A 19,029-nucleotide genomic window follows, 5' to 3' on the forward strand; every position below is an offset into this window, starting at 1 on the left:
CAAGCCTGTAGCGCTGCTGGGGGTTGTTGTGGCCCAAGTGCAGCCCCCGGCATTTGGCCTTATGGAAACTCCTCCAGTTGGCCTCAGCCCATGGCTCCAGCCTGTCCAGGTCTCTCTGCAGAGCCTCCCTGCCCTCGAGCAGATCAACACTCCCACCCAATTTGGGGTCATCTGCAAACTGACTGAGGGTGCACTCGATCCCCTCGTCTAGATCATCAATAAAGATGTTAAACAGGAGTGGCCCCAAAACCGAGCCCTGGGGGACACCACATGTGACCGGCCGCCAAGTGGATTTAACTCTGTTTACCACAACTCTCTGGGCCAGGTTGTCCAGTCAGTTTTTTACTCAGCAAAGTGTGTGATTGTCCAAGCCACGAGCAGCCATTTTTGCAGGAGAATGCTGTGGGAAACGGTGTCAAAGGCCTTACTAAAGTCAAGGTAGACAACATCCACAGCCTTTCCCTCATCCAATAAGCAGGTCGCCCTGTCGCAGAAGGAGATCAGGTTTGTCAGGCAGGACCTGACTTTCATAAACCCATGCTGACTGGGCCTGAGCATCTGGTTGTCCCACATGTGTTGCATGATGGTGTTTAGGATGAGCTGCTCCATCAGCTTCCTGGGCACCAAAGTCAAGCTGACAGGCCTGTAATTTCCCAGATCATCCTTCTGACCCTTCTTACAGATGGGCGTCACATTGGCCAATTTCCAATCTGTCAGGACCTCCCCAGTCAGTCAGGACTGCTGGTAAATGATGGAAAGCGGCTTGGCGAGTACCCCAGCCAGCTCCTTCAGCACCCTCGGGTGTATCCCATCCCGTCCCATAGACTTGTGTGTGTCTGTGTGATGCAGCAGGTCACTGACTGTCTCCTCCTGGATTGTGGGGGGGTCGTTCTCCCAGTCTCTGTCTTCTGGCTGAGGAGGCTGGATTCCCTCAGTACAACTCGTCTTGTTATTAAAGACTGAGGCAAAGAAGGCGTTAAGCACCTCAGCATTTTCCTCATCACTTGTTAACCAAATTTCCTCCTGCATCTAGCAGGGGATGGAGACTCTCCCTGGACTTTCTTTTGCTACTGACATACTTATAGAAACTTTTCTTGTTATCCTTGATTGCAGAGGCCAAATTAATTTCCAGTTGGGCTTTAGCCCTTCTGATTTCCACCCTGCATAGCCTCTCAGTGTCTTTGTAATCACTGTGAGTGGCTAGCCCCTTCTTCCAAAGGCTGTAAACTCTCCTTTTCTCCCTGAGTTGCAGCCACAGCTCCCTGTTCAGCCAGGGTGGTCTTCTCTGGTGTTTGCTTCTCTTACAGCACCTGGGGACTGCCTGCTCCTGAGCCATTAACACTTCCTTCTTAGAGAGTGCCCAGCCTTCCTGGGCCCCTGTACCCTTCAGGAGAGTCTCCCAAGGGATCCTTTCAAGCAGTTGCCTAAACAAGACAAAGTCAGACCTCCTGAAGTTCAGGATGTCAGTCCTTCTTAGCCTTCTCCTGACCTCTCTTAGAATAGAGCACTCTATTATTTCATGATCACTGTGCCCTAGTCGGCCTTCAACCTCCATGTCGTCCACCCGCCCTTCTCTGTTCACAAAGAGGAGATCCAGCAGGGCACCTTCTCTGGTTGGTTCTCTCACCAGTTGCATCATGAAGTTGTCTCCCACACGTTCTAGGAATCTCCGGGACTGGTGTCGTTCTGCCATGTTATATTTCCAGCAGATGTCTGGGAAGTTATAGTCCCCCAGAAGAACAAGGGCAAGCGATCGTGTTGTATTGACAAACTCCTTAGATAAACTGCAAAGGGGGTAAATGTGGACCAAGTGAAACAAAATGTTTTTCCTCAAGCATAAGTACTGCTAATCACTGGCTCGATTGTGTAAGCCAGACACCATGCATGCCTTGCTAATGACTTCGCACCTTCACCACTGAAGAGGTGAGGAGAACTGATAAGTGGTGAACATTTCTGCCCCAGAAGCCAATGATTCCTCAAGAAGCATGAAGTCAGCAAAAACCTGAGGGAAGAGAGGAAAAACCAAAGGTGGACAGGGTGAGTATGATCTCCAACTCAATTGGACAGGGGGTGGTGTACCCCATTTCCCCCTCAATGCATGTGCAGAACCCATGTGGTGGTTTGACTTTGGCTAAATGTCAGGTATCCACCAAGTCGTTCTATCACTTCCCCCCCTTTCCCCTTGTTTTCTCAACAGGGCAAAGAGGGGAAAGAAAATAAGACAGACCAACCCTTGTGGGTAAAACAAAAACAGTTTTAATATAAGCAAAGTGAAGCAAAGGTCTGCATGTGGAAGCAAAAAATATAAATCAGATTTATTCTCTACTTCCCATGGACAGGAGATGTCGGGCCTTCTCAGGAGCAGGGCTCCAATACGCGTAGTGGTTGCCTCAGAGGACCAAGGGTGACCCCACCCCCTTCCTCCTTTCTCCCAGCTTTATACTGAGCAGATGTCACATGGTCTGGAATATCCCTTTGGTCAGTTTGGGTCATCTGTCCCCTCCCAAGATCTTGCCCACCCCATCCTACTGGGGGAAAAGATTTAGGAAAGAGCCTTGGTGTTGTGCAAGCACTGCTCAGCAGTAGCCACAACACCAGGGTGCTACCAACACCCTGCCAGCTCCCAACATAAAACACAGCATCTTGAGGGTTGCTGTAGGGGAAAACCAGTTCCAGCTCAGCCAGATGCAGTATAACCCATGCTCCACCTTTTTCTTCATCTCTTATGGAAATGAGTTTGTGGAATACCTGTCCCTTCTTGTCTAGTATGTTAATCAGCTGATAAAATGAACTTAAAAGGCGACAGAAAAATTTGCTCTGTGTGCACCCACCACTGAAGAACTGAAGACTGAGGACCAACAGGACACCACTGGATCCATGGTGGTGACTATTCTTGTGACTCTATCCCACATCCTTGCTTGATTTCTGTCTTTTCCTTCTATGCTGTACTATTGCTACCACTCTTCACTTTTAATAATTAAAATTAAATAATTAAATGTTTTGGGTGTATGGCTTTTGACCTTGTTTGTGTCTTAATCTCGCCCTTGGGATCATACCAAAACCTCCCCCAACATTATATCAGGACAGTATGGCTCAACCACACCTTGGAAATTCAGTCCTCTAATGTATTTTCTCATGAGACCAATATCCACCATGTTATTTTGTTACTGTCTACTAAAACCCTGATCTGAGTAGACACACAGTATGAATAGAAACAAATTCATATTCACCTTTGAAAATTTTCAGTAGAGATTATTTGTGTTAGCTCCTTGAAAGAAAGAAAAACAAATGAAAAACAGTAGCTTCTCCAGCACTGAAGCTTTGATCAAATTTATAACAAAATAATTTCCTGTATACATGCTGCCAGCAATTTATCTGGTCTTAAGGCCCACCCTCCACTTAACAGCACAGGTGAGATACCAATAGTATTCCATAACACATTCATTCTGTTTAAAAGATGGTTTGTTTTCAAGATAAGTAGTAAAACAAAATTTTAATGGTTTAGGATTGAGCAATTCAGATGAACAACAAGAGAAGATGTACCTGATATAACAACATTTGTATTAGGGATTGTCTTAAAATATACGTTGTATCTCCTCTGAGTTGGGTTGAAAAACTGCTGGTGACTTGCTTTAGATTGAATGTGATAATTTTCAACACTATATGAGGGAGGGAGGTATAATAAATAATTCAAAACAGCTCAATGTGACACTCACTGGGTTACCTCAGCCTCAAGACTGTCACACCTCCAGTGACTAGCATAAGTATTGACTTTTTTTTTCCACTTCATCTGGCACTTTATGTAACATCTGAATGTTTGTAGATATCTAAGATCAATGTTTCTGTGAAGAGCTTTGATTTTGATAAAAATTTTACAAAAAAATTCAGTAAGAAATTCCTAACTACTTTAATCTTTCAGCTACCCACTCTTGATATCATATTGTGATAACATATATCTGAATAACTTTATATAGGAATAATGCCCTTTCAGAGATAAAAGTCAATTTAGGTTTGTTAAATTCACTGGTCACTTTCTGTTATTTAATTCAAGGTCCAACATACATCAGTTTCAACCAAGTGGGCTCTTTCCCAGGAGAACACTGAATGAGACAATGTGAGGCATGTTCCAATGCATAATTCTCTTGCTTAAAAGGAGGTTATTACAATATGTTAGTAGTGTTGCTCAAGCAAAAGAGCCATGCAAAGACAACTCATCTGACAATTCTTTTCCTCTCTCAGCTTATTTTTAATTTGGTCCCCATCCAAATGACAATATTATGATTACAGGCTAATGTACCATTTAATATGGGTGAGCATTCAGAAAGCAATTAATGCTTAAGGAAATATTTTCAAACAGCAAGGGTTTTATGAATTTAATCCTGAAAAACTCATCATCTGCAAATATCTAAGAATACTGAATTAAAACAATTCTGCGCTGTTTACCTGGCAGGACATTTTATCAATCCTCCCCCTCTCCTCCCTAGAATTATTGCTTTTTATTCTATTTATTTCACAGTTATTTAGTTAGTTGGGTTGTTTTTTTTTGTTTTTGTTTTGTTTGTTTGGGTTTTTTTTAAGTTAATAATTATATTCAGTTTTACACTAGGACTTATTTTCTCAGAAAAATTCCTATTAGTCACAAAGTAATTTTCTGTTAAATCATTTACTAATGGAACACATTCAACAAAGTCTAATTCATGATTCTCCTTTTTCTGTTTCAGTCATTTAGACAAAGGTCCAAGGCCCAGCTGTCATTCTGGTGGAGAATGATGATTAAACCTAGAAATATTAACCACAGAAACATACAACTGACAGCACATTAAGACCACCAATAATTCATTACACAGAATGTCCTGTATCCACTTAAAGCCTCTCTGTTTATTCATACTTTTCCTTAAAGATGTCACTGATAAACTCAAACCAGTAAGAAAAGGCTGTGTTCAATTGCATGATAACTATAAATGAGGACTCCCAACATATTAAACTAAGAAACTGAGTCTGAACTGCATTTATCCAAGCCATGTAGTAAGAACTTTGTGATACATGTTCAAAGAAAAATGGATTGAAACCAACTCTCTAGGGTAGCTGAAGGGAAATTTTTCCAAAAACTTGTTCAAACAGCTATAGCTAAAACACAGAAGCTTGCTAAGCTGTAAACAGAAAAAGACTGATAACAGACCAAGACTTATAAAATGCTTTACATAATCTGATGCAATTTTGAAACATCTGCAAATTCATTTTGTGTACAGTAATTGCCATTTATAGAAAAAAGCTTTATACAAAGGAGATCATAATGAAATAGTTTCCATACATTCACAAGAGGTAAAAAGTGAAAGTGCAAGCATGAAATGTGAAAAAATAAACTTTTTATATATTATATCTAAAAAATTTAAAGTGAGGCACCCTCTCCTAGTATTTCATCTCAGCAGTCAGAATGAGGTAGCACTATATCTTTGGAGCAGAGGAGCAGGCAGCTGGAGGACCCCTCTCAGCTTCAGGGTTGCTCTTGGCTGCAGAATGCAACATTTCACCAGTGAAACACCACACCAGCTGCTCAGCTGAGAATCACAGGAGATTCTCCATTCTGCTTGCTTTCCGACTGAGGATTGCACTCTCTAAAATCATCCCAAAATCTGATTTGGGAAATTTGCACCATCTTTAAATTGCAGCTACTGTTATTATTTATGATTTGGACATTTCAGATTATTAAAGTTGGTCACTCATCATATATTGGCCTACTCAATGAATACCTAAAGCCAATTTCAGTGTAAATACATAGCTTCATGGATTACTGTCAGTCATTATTTTCCAGCAGTCTTCCACAGTATAAAAACCAAAACAACCCCTCCACACCCATCAAATTCAAGACTGAAATTTATCCATTTGAAGTGACAGAACTAGACAAATGCTTTGTCAAAACCTTTCCTGATTTACTATTCTGGTTTACATCCCCAAATGTTCCTCTGGGACAAGCAAAGATTATGTGAGATATCAGTCAGGAAAGATTTTTGAAGGAAGATAAACAACAAAAAAACACTGTTAATGGAAAAAAGATGAAAAGCACAGATGAAAGCCTAGTGTGACATCTGCACAGAGCCCTGCTCTGAATCCCATTCTCAGCAACACCCACTCCACTTCCTCAGTTCTGTTCAACTCCACAAGTGTGTCATTATAGTCCATCATATCCTGGCATCAGACATAGTAACAGACCACCAAAGTCATCTGTTCACTCCTTTCTACAGAGGATATCCAAAAGACAACACCCATCTTTCATATTCAGTTACATTACTGGAGAGGTTATGACAGACATGACGAAGCTAGTAGGGAGTTTTCCAGCATAACTGAAAAATTAGATTTGTCAGCTTTAACATTTTCAAATGTAAAAGGAGCCAAAGAAAAAATAAATCAGACAAGCATTGTTTGGAAAAACAATGCACTAAAAAACATTTTCCTTAGTTCTACCTTATAAATCATGAAGCAGCTAAAAGAATTAAGGCCCATTGCTCTGTTTTGGGGGTTTGGGGTTTTGTGGTTTTTATTTTTTAATTTATTTTTGGAAATCTTTCACCTTTTTTAGTTTATCTTTTCAACTCTAAGTAGGTTCACTTGTACACAGAGTAGTGTGTTTTTTCATTATAGTAACATGCACTGATAACTTTAGCATTTGCAGACTTTTTTATGTTGCACTTGACAATGTTAATCCTCCTCAAACATGATTTTTGGTATGGAATTTTCTCTGTTTCAAAGGGAACACACATACAGAGTTATCTCTATGTTCGGTGACTTAGTTTAGCTGCAGCTGAATACTTGCCTGCACAACTACAATTAATGATGTGAACGATCATGCTTCACTCTGTTGTCACCTTGATATATGATCACAAGGGTGCCTTACCTCTTCCTTTTCATGCTTGCACCCAATTTGGAAAAACATGTAGCATTCCTAGGTTACTAATCAGTCAAGAACACATTCATTCTACTAAGAATAATTAAAATAATTAAAACCAGACATGCACAACTATATTATTTATGTCCTTTGTCAAGGATTCACCAGGCTATATCATATCACATCACTAAATTACAAAAAAAGGTTTGGTTGCTTTATTATTTTTTAAATAGATTCCTTTTTTTTTTAAAGGGTAATTTTTAAGGGAGTGGGAAAACCAAGTACTTCTTTATATTTAAAATGTTAAAATAATATGTTTACATTCTTTGTTAACTTTTCCCAGTAGAGTTTTCATTTTTAATTATTTGAAATTTATTTTTATTATCCTTTTAGTTAGAAGTTTAAAAGTTTAAAATGTTTATTATTTTAGTCAGAATATCTCAATTTTTAAAGAGAAATCATAACATCTGCAACATCTTTGCTCTTTGAGACAGAAATGTCATGTGGAAAGTGCCATTTAAATTAAATAAGTGAAATTAGTTCTAGCAGAACATATCACATTCTTAGTCCCAGAGAATAACCATCTGATTAAAAGGCCACTAAAGTCAATGGAAAGAATCTCATAAACTGCAAAGAGGCATGGATTCAGAATTCTCTTCTTTGTACATGGAAGAGTATAGACAGACAGCAATTTTACAAATATTCCTACTTGCAGGTATAACACCTGCAAATATGACTAGCTTTTCCTGAAAGTATCATGTCTAGCATGTGAACCAGGCCTTTTGATTATCTCAGTCAATGTGAGTCTGTGCTTTAAGGTACATTTACAAGGTTAAGAGCGAGCCTTATGGAGCACTCCCTGAACCTGAAGCCAAACAGTACAGTCATAGTAGGGCGAGTTCCCTCTGCAGCACACAGACTGAATCTTCACTACCCACCACTGGGCTTTGGGTTTCCCTGGTTCCCTGTGTGCTACACCCTCTGGTCACAAGATATAATTCTGCATTTAGGCCCATAGTTTCATAAATAGTGATGTTTATGTTATAATCCACAAATGGTAGAGAGATTAAAAGAGACTGAAGGTCAGTGTTACCGGTATCAGATGGTTCACACCAGCATGCAAGTATGCGTAGAGTGTGTCAAAGCCTGGGCACTTTTGCTCATCTTGTCTTTTAGGGGTGGTTCCTGGAGTGAACTATTCTGAAACCATGTTCCAGTGCTACCTTGGAGAAAGCAGTCCAAGCCAGAGCCAGAGAGGAAGGCAGCAGTTAAAAATTATGGCAGACCAAAGGTCTAGCACTTGGGTTTGCTCTCCCAGTCCTTTTATTGAGCAGTATTGACAGACCCAGGGTAACTAGTACCTCCTTTTATCAATTCCAGCTGCAGTGACAGCCAGTTCACTCCACTTACTTTAGAGCCAGAAAAAAACCCCCAAAATTAGTCTTAAAATCTATAATGTGTTGAATTAAATGTAAGATGTGGGTTTTTTTTTGATTTAAATATATCATTTTCCCACTCAATCTGTAAATACTGGAAGTCAAATCCAACATAATTATGTCACTCCTTTGTGCTTCTTCACAACAAAATCTTTGTTTCATTTAACACCATCTTTTTCTAAAATTGGAGTCTGAGAAAATTGAAAGTCTGTAAATTAGGAAACAAAATAATTATCTGTTTTCCAATGCAGTAATCCAGTCCCACATGGCTAATAATGAAGCACTTAGCACAGTAGATGGTTAAATCATTATCTCACAAAAATAGTGTTCTAATTGTGTTATTTACTAAACACATAAGTAACTAAGAGAAAGAAAGGTCTCCAAATTATTTCATAAGTAAGAATTATGAGTTCAGAACTAAAATCCAGAGATATGAATCCACTTTATGGTTGAGGTTCTCTGCAGTCCAAAACAGTGATGATCACATCAAGTATTCCAAATTCAGATGAAATTTATAATAATCACTTGGTTGAATGACGTTACCCTCAAAATGTTTGTAAGATTGAACAACTCCAGACTTGAACTCAAATCCTGATGCAGAGTAGCAAAACAACTAGTCAAACATATACCAGGACTGGTTATTCACAGGTTTAAAGTTACATATATGATTAGGTGATCTTTAGATTCTGATCATTAAGAAGGACGGAACTAACATAAATCAAAATAGATGACTTTTGTATTTACATTAATTTCATTTTAATGGGTTAGGCTTTTCAGCCTGCTCTACATAGCTATTTAGGAAGTTCATTAATAATTAGCAGACTTGATAACTTCTGACTGTGGGAGGAAGACACCAAAATATGGGAAAAGAGCTGGAGGATGGCTGCCTGCTTAATGTTCAGATAACTAAGAGTGTTGGATGGATGAATATCTGCTTGATTTACTCCTTCTTTTGAAGTCTTCAAGTAAATTATGGTTAATGTAGACCAGTTTTGACAATGAAAAATATACTTCCTTTCAGAAAATATGTAGCAATAATCTGTGGTTTCAAAGCTGGAGTAAAATGCTGCTGAATGAAACTAAGTAGTAACAGTTTTGGAAAATGAAATATTGAGGGACAAGTCTCCCAATAGCAGATTATTTAACTGAGGTATTTTTAAACTTTTATATATTGCTTATGTTCTTTTTACTTCTTACAATTCTTTTTTTTATATAGAAAAAGAAATTAAAATATTATGTTCTAGCCTTGAAATCAATATTCTAGTTCAAATCGTTTTCAGTGGGCTGGATTTCACTGAGTTCCTTTTTAATCGCATATTGTTATCTATAAAATGTGGACTGGAAAAGACAGATGATTACTCCCTTTTCTCTTGGTTGTCAGTCAAAATGTAGTTGAGAAATGCTGTAGACTAGGTAAGTTCTATAAAGTTTTAGTGACTTCGAAAACAAGCTAAAGAGACATTTTGCCTTCAGCAAAGATTTCACCTGACTTTTTCTCTCCTTGAGCTAAGCATACCAGATTCTCATGCGCTGCTAAAATTTGCAAACACTTGTGCTCTTCCATGACAATGAAACCTGTTTCTTAGCACCACCTTCAAGCAGCTGCCACAGATCCTAGAGGACACTGTACTTCTCCCCGTTATTCAATCCTCCTGTGGAAGGCAACCATCTGTGAGACATACTCCCAGGCACCTGCTGCCCCAGACAGCTGTTTCCATTGTACACTGCAGCTGCCACCTGTGAAAGCAGCTAAAAGCCAAAAACACTCAAGCTAGTGGGAAACAGGTTGGCAGGTTGCCAGAGACAGAGGGGTAGATTAAAACTCTAGCACAAAACCTGACAAAAACACCAACCTGTGCATGAAACACAGCAGCAAGGAGATAAACAGAGACTTTCATCAAGCAGAAGGGCCCAGAGGGGCTCAGCAGATTTCTTTCCCTTCAAGCAACTTTTCTGCTCCGCAAGACCCAGTTTAATAACTTCTCACTGTGGCTCCAGGGAATAGGAAAACTTGCTCCAGCCTTCTTCCTATCCTGGAACTCACATGGGAAAAGACTAGAATCAGAGTGAATTTCTAGAAGATAGTGGAGCAGGTTAAATATTTGCTATGCCTCATGGACATTAGGAACTTTTGAAATAAGACTAAATAGCAGAGTTGAATGGGACAAATCTGCAGCAGATACAAGCAAAGAACAGACCAAAGCTATCCTGATTTACAACAGCTAAAGATGTGTCTCAAGAAGTAATATTCTACATGTTCTGTCCACCCTTGCCAATTACTCTCCAATAATTTTTAAATAAAATCACCAGACAAATTATCACAGCTTGATGGAAAGGAGTTAACAATTTATTAACCAACATTAATATTAAAAGGTGATGAGCTGGTACATCATTGTTGCATAGCTGCTTGTCTCTGGTGTGCAGGGAAATACAGTAAATTTTAAATAACTGAAATGTTATTATAGCTTATATTTGGCATTAAAATTAGTTAGTGTTGGCAGTCACCACCATTTCCGGTAACTAGTTTCTAGATTACAATTTACAACAATACTGTTGTAAAACATGGAAGTTAAAATCAGTTTACTTTTCCTCTGTGGTTCTGGAATGACAATATCAGTTTTCTGAATCCCATTAGAGTCTTCTTTTTCAAGTTTTTATTTTGGGCAGGTAAACTATGTGCAATGGTGTATTATTTAATAATGGAATGGTAATGTCATTCATTATAATTAAAAATAAATGTAATCTTGTTACTAAACTGTGTTTTTACCAGTCCTTCCTTTTTGATTCCTAATTTGGTATTGAAACAGAATGCAACACTTGAGAATAAAATGTTACCTAATCCCGTTCCTTAGAAAAAGTTATGTGAGTGTACATGCACACAAGTTCCCCACATTATCAAATCATTGAACTTATTTTTAAAATATCTTTAGAGATAAGTGGAAGAAAACTTCTGTTTTCCATTACTTTTATAAGGACTAAAATTCAAATTCTGAAGTAAATGAAAGCCTTTATTATTAAGGCTTTATTAATACAAACTATGAAATTACTGTTAAATTTTTGTAAATAGTACTTATAACTTGAGAAACTGCCTTTTAAAATACTGGAACGGGAATATGAATAATTACATAAATTGAAATGTTAGGCAGAAAACAGTTTACTACTGAAGAGCATGGTGGAGCAGAGTAACCAAAGAAAAAGAATGTGTGTAGTGTGATGAATAAAAGAAGCAAATATTAAGAGATGTGTGCCATTTAAGTTCTCAGTTTAGATTGAAACATTTGAACAAAAAGCCTAAATAAAAGAGGTACCCAGTACGAACAGAGCTACTATCAGGTGAAAGGCAGTGAATACAGTGAACATTGAGAAATATTTTATTCAATGTGGGTATGTATAGTTATGCTACATATTAAGCTATACATAAAATAAATTTATTTTGCCACATTGAATTGTACTGTGCCAGATTAGGATATCTATTATTCAGGATGGACTATCTGCTTTGTATTACCCAAGATTATAATATTAGACAGCTTGAGCAAAATTTGGGAAAAAAAATGGGGATCTACACAGGTCTACACTGTAAAGAGGAAGAAGACTGCAGATCTTTAGTTTTCTTCTTCTAAGAAGAGAGGAGTTAAAGAAAACACAGTCAAACTGATGATGTTCCCGCTGTTCATTGAACTCTAGAAATCGTTTCTAATTGCACAGGAAAACTACCAACTCTCTGGGCATATTTAAGAACTCTAGATTTGACATTTTCTATCCTGCTTAACTAAGTTTAATATAAGATAGTAGAAAATATCTCAGGCATATTTCAGACGTTGTCAGAAAAAATGGCTCGCTAAATGTGGTTCCTCTTTATTTGACAGATATTCTCATTAGGCATGTTATTGTTACGCTACTCATTTCAGTGAAACAAACACATTCATAATTCTGTTATATCCCCACTAATACTTCCAGAGATCATGCAGGTATGAAAGTATGATCTATGCTCTTTCCGACCTCACACTTCATCAACCAGATGATTACATTTCAAGTTGTCTTTCCTTTTCAGGGAGGAAAGCTTTTGCTTTAAGGGGTCTGAACTAGTTGAACTGTAAATGAAAGCTTAGTTCATCCATCATTACAAAACATAAAAAACCCAATACATAACAGTTCGATTTTCAGATCACAGGGCAGTTGTTCAGATGACAGAAAGCTGCATTCCTATTCAGAGAGCCTAGAAGTAACAGCACAGCAAACAGAATAACTACTGCATGCAATAATACAATTACAAGAGTCCCTATATTGTAGAGATAGATGGCAAATAGCATTTACTATCAGGACTGGTACATCTGTATAATCACAAAAAGGAACTATCAGAATCTTTACCATCACAAGTCAGACTAAGGGGTAAGAGATAAACTTTGACACACATGAGAAGTCTGACAACTTCAGGAGAGGTCAGAGAATTACAAAAGCAGGATCCTTATAAGTAAGCCAGTGCTGCTTGGAGCTTGCAAATTTTGAGGAAGACTATTTTTAGCTCAAACCAGAAACATGCAGAAAAATACAAATGGGACCTTAAGTGAACTGAACTTCCCCCCCCCACCTCAAACCAGGGGCAGGATGAAGGCAGAGATAAGTAGGTCTTTTATACAATTTACTCATACCCAGTACTGAAAGGGGAATAAAGGAAGAGCAAAAACTCCAGGGTTTTCTGTTGATTTTAAACAAAAAGAGAGTTTGACACCAATAGAATCATGGATAAATGTCACTGTAACAGAAAATGGCTATGGTAGTAATAGCAAATGATATTACCAGTAAAGTTAATGGGCTGCTTGGATGTTCTGAAGAGAACAATTCATCAGGAGTTTCACTAGAGGGCTTTCAAGACTCCACTCAAACTTGAGTACCTTAACATATAAATTAATAATAAGAATCACTTGTATGCTGGCTTTGTTGTCTTTATAAAAAAATTAATCAGAAAGGACCCAGTGTTTAGTTTGAAGGAAGCAGTCTGACATGGAGAATGCCCTAGCAATGCAATGAGCAAAGAAAAGTCAGGACACAAGTGCCTGCCACCATCTGCAAGACAAGCAGATATCATCCTGATTCTGGCTGTGTTGACATATATGTAAATATGTAGCTTTTCTTTCCCTGCTTAAAACTCTCAATGCTATATTTAATTTTTTATCTGATTATCTGGTTTGCTAAATAAATGTGTTGGTATAAGCCCTGCCGGGACTGGAGAGCACATCGCCGTTGCCCCTTCCCCACCCGCAGCCGGTCGGGCAGGCAGTGAGGCACAAACCCGGGCTAAAATAAGAAGAAATTTAATACAACAGTGTGATAAACAATCTGAAAAACAACAGTATCAATGGTAACAACAATAAACAGCAATAACAACGAACAAGACAAACGATATACAGAGAAATACCGCAAAGTGGTCACAGAACAGTTCCCCACCACCAAAAAGCCAAAGAGAAAGTAAAATCAAAGTTTCCCGCCCCTGGACCTGACGCCAGCATGGCATGAATAACCCGGCTGGAGATCCCTTCCCCCTCTCTCTCTGCTGGGGAAACTTAACCTATCCTAGTTGAACCAGGACATAATCCACCCCTTTATTCTATACCATCTGTGTCATGTCCAGCTGCCATTTAGCAGTTAACAATGACAAAACAATAATTTATAAAGGCACAGAATAATTTATGGCATGTTCTCACCCAGGATCAAGTCCCCCTCTGGTACACATCGGACCTCTCCACTGTCCTGCATCACCCACCAGGTACACCCAGGTCCCTGGGCAAAAGCAATCCCGTGGATGGGTTTGCCTTTACCTTTGCCTGGCGCAGGACTAAACCAGACCATTTTCCCCAATATATTCCTCATGCGCACCACCGGGACTTTATCCCCATCTACAGCACGTGGAGGTCTCGACTGAGCTGGGCCAGCTCGACTGGCAGATCCTCTTGTATTGACTAGCCAGGTGGCCTTTGCTAGATGCATGTCCCAGTCTCTGAAGGTGCCACCTCCCAGTGCTTTCAATGTGGTTTTTAACAGGCCATTGTAGCGCTCGATCTTCCCAGAGGCTGGTGCGTTGCAGGGGATATGGTAGACCCACTCAATGCCGTGTTCTTCTGTCCAGGCATTTATGAGGTTGTTTCGGAAGTGGGTCCCGTTGTCTGACTCAGTTCTCTCTGGGGTGCCGTGTCGCCACAGGATTTGGGTTTCAAGGCCCAGGATGGAGTTCCGGGTGGTGGCTTGGGGTGCTGGGTAAGCTTCCAGCCACCCAGTGGTTACTTCCACCATTGTGAGCACGTGGCGCTTCCTGTGGCGGGTCTGTGGCAGTGTGATGTAGTCGATCTGCCAGGCCTCTCCATATCTATATTTCAGCCATCGCTCTCCATTCCGCTGGGGCTTCACCCGCTTGGCATGTTTGATTGTAGCACACGTCTCACATCCGTGGATGATCTCTGCAATGGTGTCAATGGTGAGGTCCACCCCTTGATCTCAAGCCCACCTGTATGTTGCATCTCTACCTTGGTGGCCTGAGGTCTCACGGGCCCACCGAGCTATGAACAGTTCAACTTTGCACTGCCAGTCCAAGTCCACCTGAGCCACTCTAATCTCAGCAGCTTGGTCTGCCTGGTGGTTCTGTCGATGCTCATCAGTGGCCCGACTCTTGGGTACATGGGCATCCACATGGCGCACCTTCACAACGAGGTTTTCCACACGGACTGCAATGTCCTGCCATACTTCAGCAGCCCAAACGGTTTTACCCTTATGTTACCAGTTGTTCTGCTTCCATTGCTGCAACCATTTCCACAGGGTATTTGCCACTGCCCACGAGTCAGTGTAGAGGTAGAGCCTCGGCCACTTTTCCCGCTCAGCAATATCCAAAGCAAGCTGGATGGCTTTCACCTCTGCAAACTGGCTCGATTCACCCTGTCCCTCAGCAGCTTCAGTGACCCGTCGTGTGGGACTCCACACAGCAGCCTTCCATCGTCGATGTTTTCCCACAATGCGACAAGACCCATCAGTGAACAGGGCATATCGCTTCTCCTCATCCGGCAGCTCGTTATATGGTGGGGCCTCCTTAGCACGTGTCACCTCCTGTTCTGGTGACATCCCGGAATCTTTGCTCTCTGGCCAGTTCGTAATCACCTCTAGTATCCCTGGGCGGCTGGGGTTCCCTATTCGAGCCCGTTGTGTTATCAACGCAACCCATTTACTCCACGTGGCATCGGTTGCATGATGCGTGGAGGAGGCCTTTCCTTTGAACATCCACCCCAGCACCGGCAGTCAGGGTGCCAGGAGGAGCTGTGTTTCAGTGCCGACCACTTCTGAGGCAGCCCGAACTCCTTCGTACGCTGCCAGTATCTCCTTCTCAGTTGGTGTATAATTAGCTTCAGAGCCTTTGTATCCCAGGCTCCAAAAGCCTAGAGGTCGGCCTCGGGTTATCCCGGGTGCTCTCTGCCAGAGGGTCCAGGTAGGGCCATTCTCCCCGGCTGTGGTGTAGAGCATGTTCTTAACCTCCTGCCCTTCCCGGACTGGCCCGAGGGCTACTGCTTGGGCAATCTCTCGTTTAATCTGTTCAAAGGATTGTTGTTGCTCAGGGCCCCATTCAAAATCGTTCTTCTTAAGGGTTACGTGGTAGAGAGGGCTCACAATCAGGCTGTAGTTTGGGATGTGAATCCTCCAGAACCCCACGGCGCCCAGGAAAGACTGAGTCTCCTTTTCAGAGGTCGGTGGGGCCATGGCTGTTATCTTGTTTATCACCTCCATTGGGATGTGGTGACTCCCATCTTGCCATTTTATCCCTAGGAATTGAATTTCCCTTGCAGGCCCCTTAACTTTCTTTTGCTTAATGGCAAAGCCGGCCTTCAGGAGGATTTCAATTATCTTCTTCCCTTTCTCAAAGACTTCCTCAGCTGTGTCCCCCCATACAATGATGTCATCAATGTACTGCAGGTGTTCTGGAGCCCCACCTCTCTCCAGTGCAGTATGGACCAGTCCATGGCAAGTGGTGGAGCTGTGGTTCCACCCCTGGGGCAATCGATTCCAGGTGTACTGGATGCCTCTCCAAGTGAACGCAAACTGTGGCCTGCACTCTGGCACTATCGGAATGGAGAAGAACGCGTTAGCAATGTCAGTCGTGGCGTACCACTTGGCTGCCTTCGACTCCAGTTCATACTGGAGCTCTAGCATGTCTGGCACTGCAGCACTCATTGCTGGCGTAACTTCATTCAGGCCACGGTAGTCCACAGTTAGCCTCCATTCGCCATTAGGCTTCCTCACTGGCCATATTGGGACTGTTGAAGGGGGAGTGAGTTTTGCTGATCACCTTCTGGCTTTCTAGTTGACGGATCAGCTGATGGATGGGGACCAGGGAATCTCGGTTGGTGCGGTACTGCCGTCGGTGCACCGTCCTGGTAGCAATCGGCACTCGCTGCTCCTCAGCCTTAAGCCGCCCCACCACTGAGGGATCCCTTGAGAGGCCGGGTAAGGTGGACAACTGTTCAACCTCCTCCAGGGCAGCTACACCAAAAGCCCACCGTTACCCTTTTGGATCTTTGAAGTACCCTCTCCTGAGACAGTCTATGCCCAGGATGCACGGGGCATCTGGGCCAGTCACAATGGGGTGCTTATGCCAGTCCTTCCCAGTCAGGCTCACTTCAGCTTCCAGTAGGGTCAGCTGTTGGGATCCCCCTGTCACTCCGGAGATGCAGATGGATTCAACCCCACTGTAGCTCGATGGCATCAGGGTGCACTGTGCGCCAGTGTCCACCAAAGACTTATACTCTTGTGGGTCTGACGTGCCAGGCCATCAGATCCACACTGTCCAGTAAATCCGATTATCCCTTTCCTCCACCTGGCTGGAGGCAGGGCCCCTCTAATCCTGCTCATCATCACTCACTTCTTGCAAGAATGATTCACTGGTCCCCTCAAGAGGGTCAGACATAACGTTCACCATTCTATTCTTCCCGGGCGATTTCTGACTTGACAATGGAGCTGTGCTCTTCTTGGAGGACTCCCCTTTTGTGATGGTCTTCCCTTTCAGCTGCTCTACTCATGCAGCTAGGGCAGCAGTGGGCTGTCCATCCCACCTCCTCATGTTTTCTCCATGGTCGCCGAGGAAAAGCCACAGGGTGTCTCGTGGTGTGTACCTTCTGCTGCCTTTCTCTTGGGTGGGGAAATGTTTACTTCTAATGGCTGAGACATCAGCCCGTGCACGTGGAACGTAGGACATGTCCTCTTCCATTTTCTGGACCCTCTGAGCCAGTTTCTCCACAGCTGAGACCCAGGAATGCTGAGATGAAGGGGAGATTTCCCTCATATTGCCGGAGCTTGCCAACCACTCCATCCACTGTTAGAGTGTGGGTGTCTGTCCACCAGGACACTATTGCCAATGCTTTCGAGTGTGCTTCTGGTGCGCTCTTCGGGAACTTTCGCCACATAAGGTGTGTGCAAGGGGCCTGATCTGGGTCCATGGGTGACTGTTCATTATTTGGATCACCATAGATCATCTCAAACACAGCCAGTTCCCTGAGGTGCTGGATGCCTTTCTCAATGCTGGTCCATTTGCTCAGCTGACATAGGATATCATCCTTGTAGGGGTGCCTCTCCCTGACACTGAGCAGGAGTCACCTCCAAACGCTGAGGGTTTGAGCCTGTTTCCCTATTTCATATCAATGCCAGCATCCTTGGCCAAAGATCCCAGCTGCCTGGCCTCTCTCCCCTCCATCTTAAAAGCACTGGCTCCATTGTCCCAGCATCAGAGCAGCCAGGTGCAAATCTGCTCGCCTCCCAGGTGGCTGAAATCTCTCCGCATATGTCCCAGCTCAGTCGGGGACAGAGATCGGACAATCACCTCTGGTCCTTCCTCCTGTTCCTGTGCTGGGCCTGGCTCTTCCCCATCCCTCACTCTGAGAACTGACTTTCTGGTATATTTGGTTTTCTGTATCAGGGCGACTGACACTGGCTCTGCCTGGCTCTCTGGCTCAGTCTGTGCTGGTGGAGGTGACTGAGACTGGCTCTGCCTGTGCCCCCCGGTTCAGATATTGTTTCAGCTTCTGTGGCCTTTTCTCCCCCTTGAGGGCAGCAGGTGCTATTAAAGAGGGCACGGTACGCATGGGCAAGTCCCCAACACATTGCAGCGAGTTGTGTCTCCTGGGTTTTGCCAGCTTGGTAACACACCCTTTCTAAGCACTCCATCAGCTTCTCAGGGCTCTGCATTTGCTCAGGAGTGAAATTCCAGAGCACTGGTGGTGCCCACCGACTCAGGCCTTTGCCCATCTTTTCCCACACCCATTGCCACTCACTATTATCTGACCTTGGGGCAGGTTTCCAGGCACTGCTATTGTTAGAGAAATGCCGCATGGCCAAAACCGAAATCAGGCAGGCATTCAGAAGGCGTAGTGCCACAATCACACTGCCCTGCAGGCTCCAAGGATAATTGAAACTCCCCAAACCCAAGAAGATCCCTTCCCCTGGCTCACCCACAGAGGGGGTGATACCCCTAACAAAAGCCCAAACGGCAAACAGGTACCGGCCCACCCCCACACACAGCGATACAAAGGCAGCATAGGCGTTCAATAGCCCGTATAACAACATAAGAACCTTTGTACATTTTCCACCCATAACAAACACCACCACAGGGATCACACACTGGATATAAGGAGTAATCCAGCCGCAACACCCAAACATGTGGGCCAGCATCGCTAACATTTT

The 19,029-nt window shown here is 42.5% G+C and overlaps 1 protein-coding gene across 1 annotated transcript in view; it reads right to left on the minus strand.

Moving 5' to 3' along the window:
* PIK3C2G (phosphatidylinositol-4-phosphate 3-kinase catalytic subunit type 2 gamma) overlaps positions 1–19,029 on the minus strand; it is a 216,591-nt gene that overhangs the window by 108,377 nt on the left and 89,185 nt on the right. Inside the window, 1 exon segment of the mRNA XM_026863441.1 lies at positions 13,117–13,211. Coding sequence (XP_026719242.1) covers positions 13,117–13,211 — 95 coding nt within the window.

This window comes from Athene cunicularia (genome assembly GCF_003259725.1).
Source record: "Athene cunicularia isolate RWA chromosome 1 unlocalized genomic scaffold, athCun1 chr1_part2, whole genome shotgun sequence".
Classification (NCBI taxonomy): Eukaryota; Metazoa; Chordata; class Aves; order Strigiformes; family Strigidae; genus Athene; species Athene cunicularia.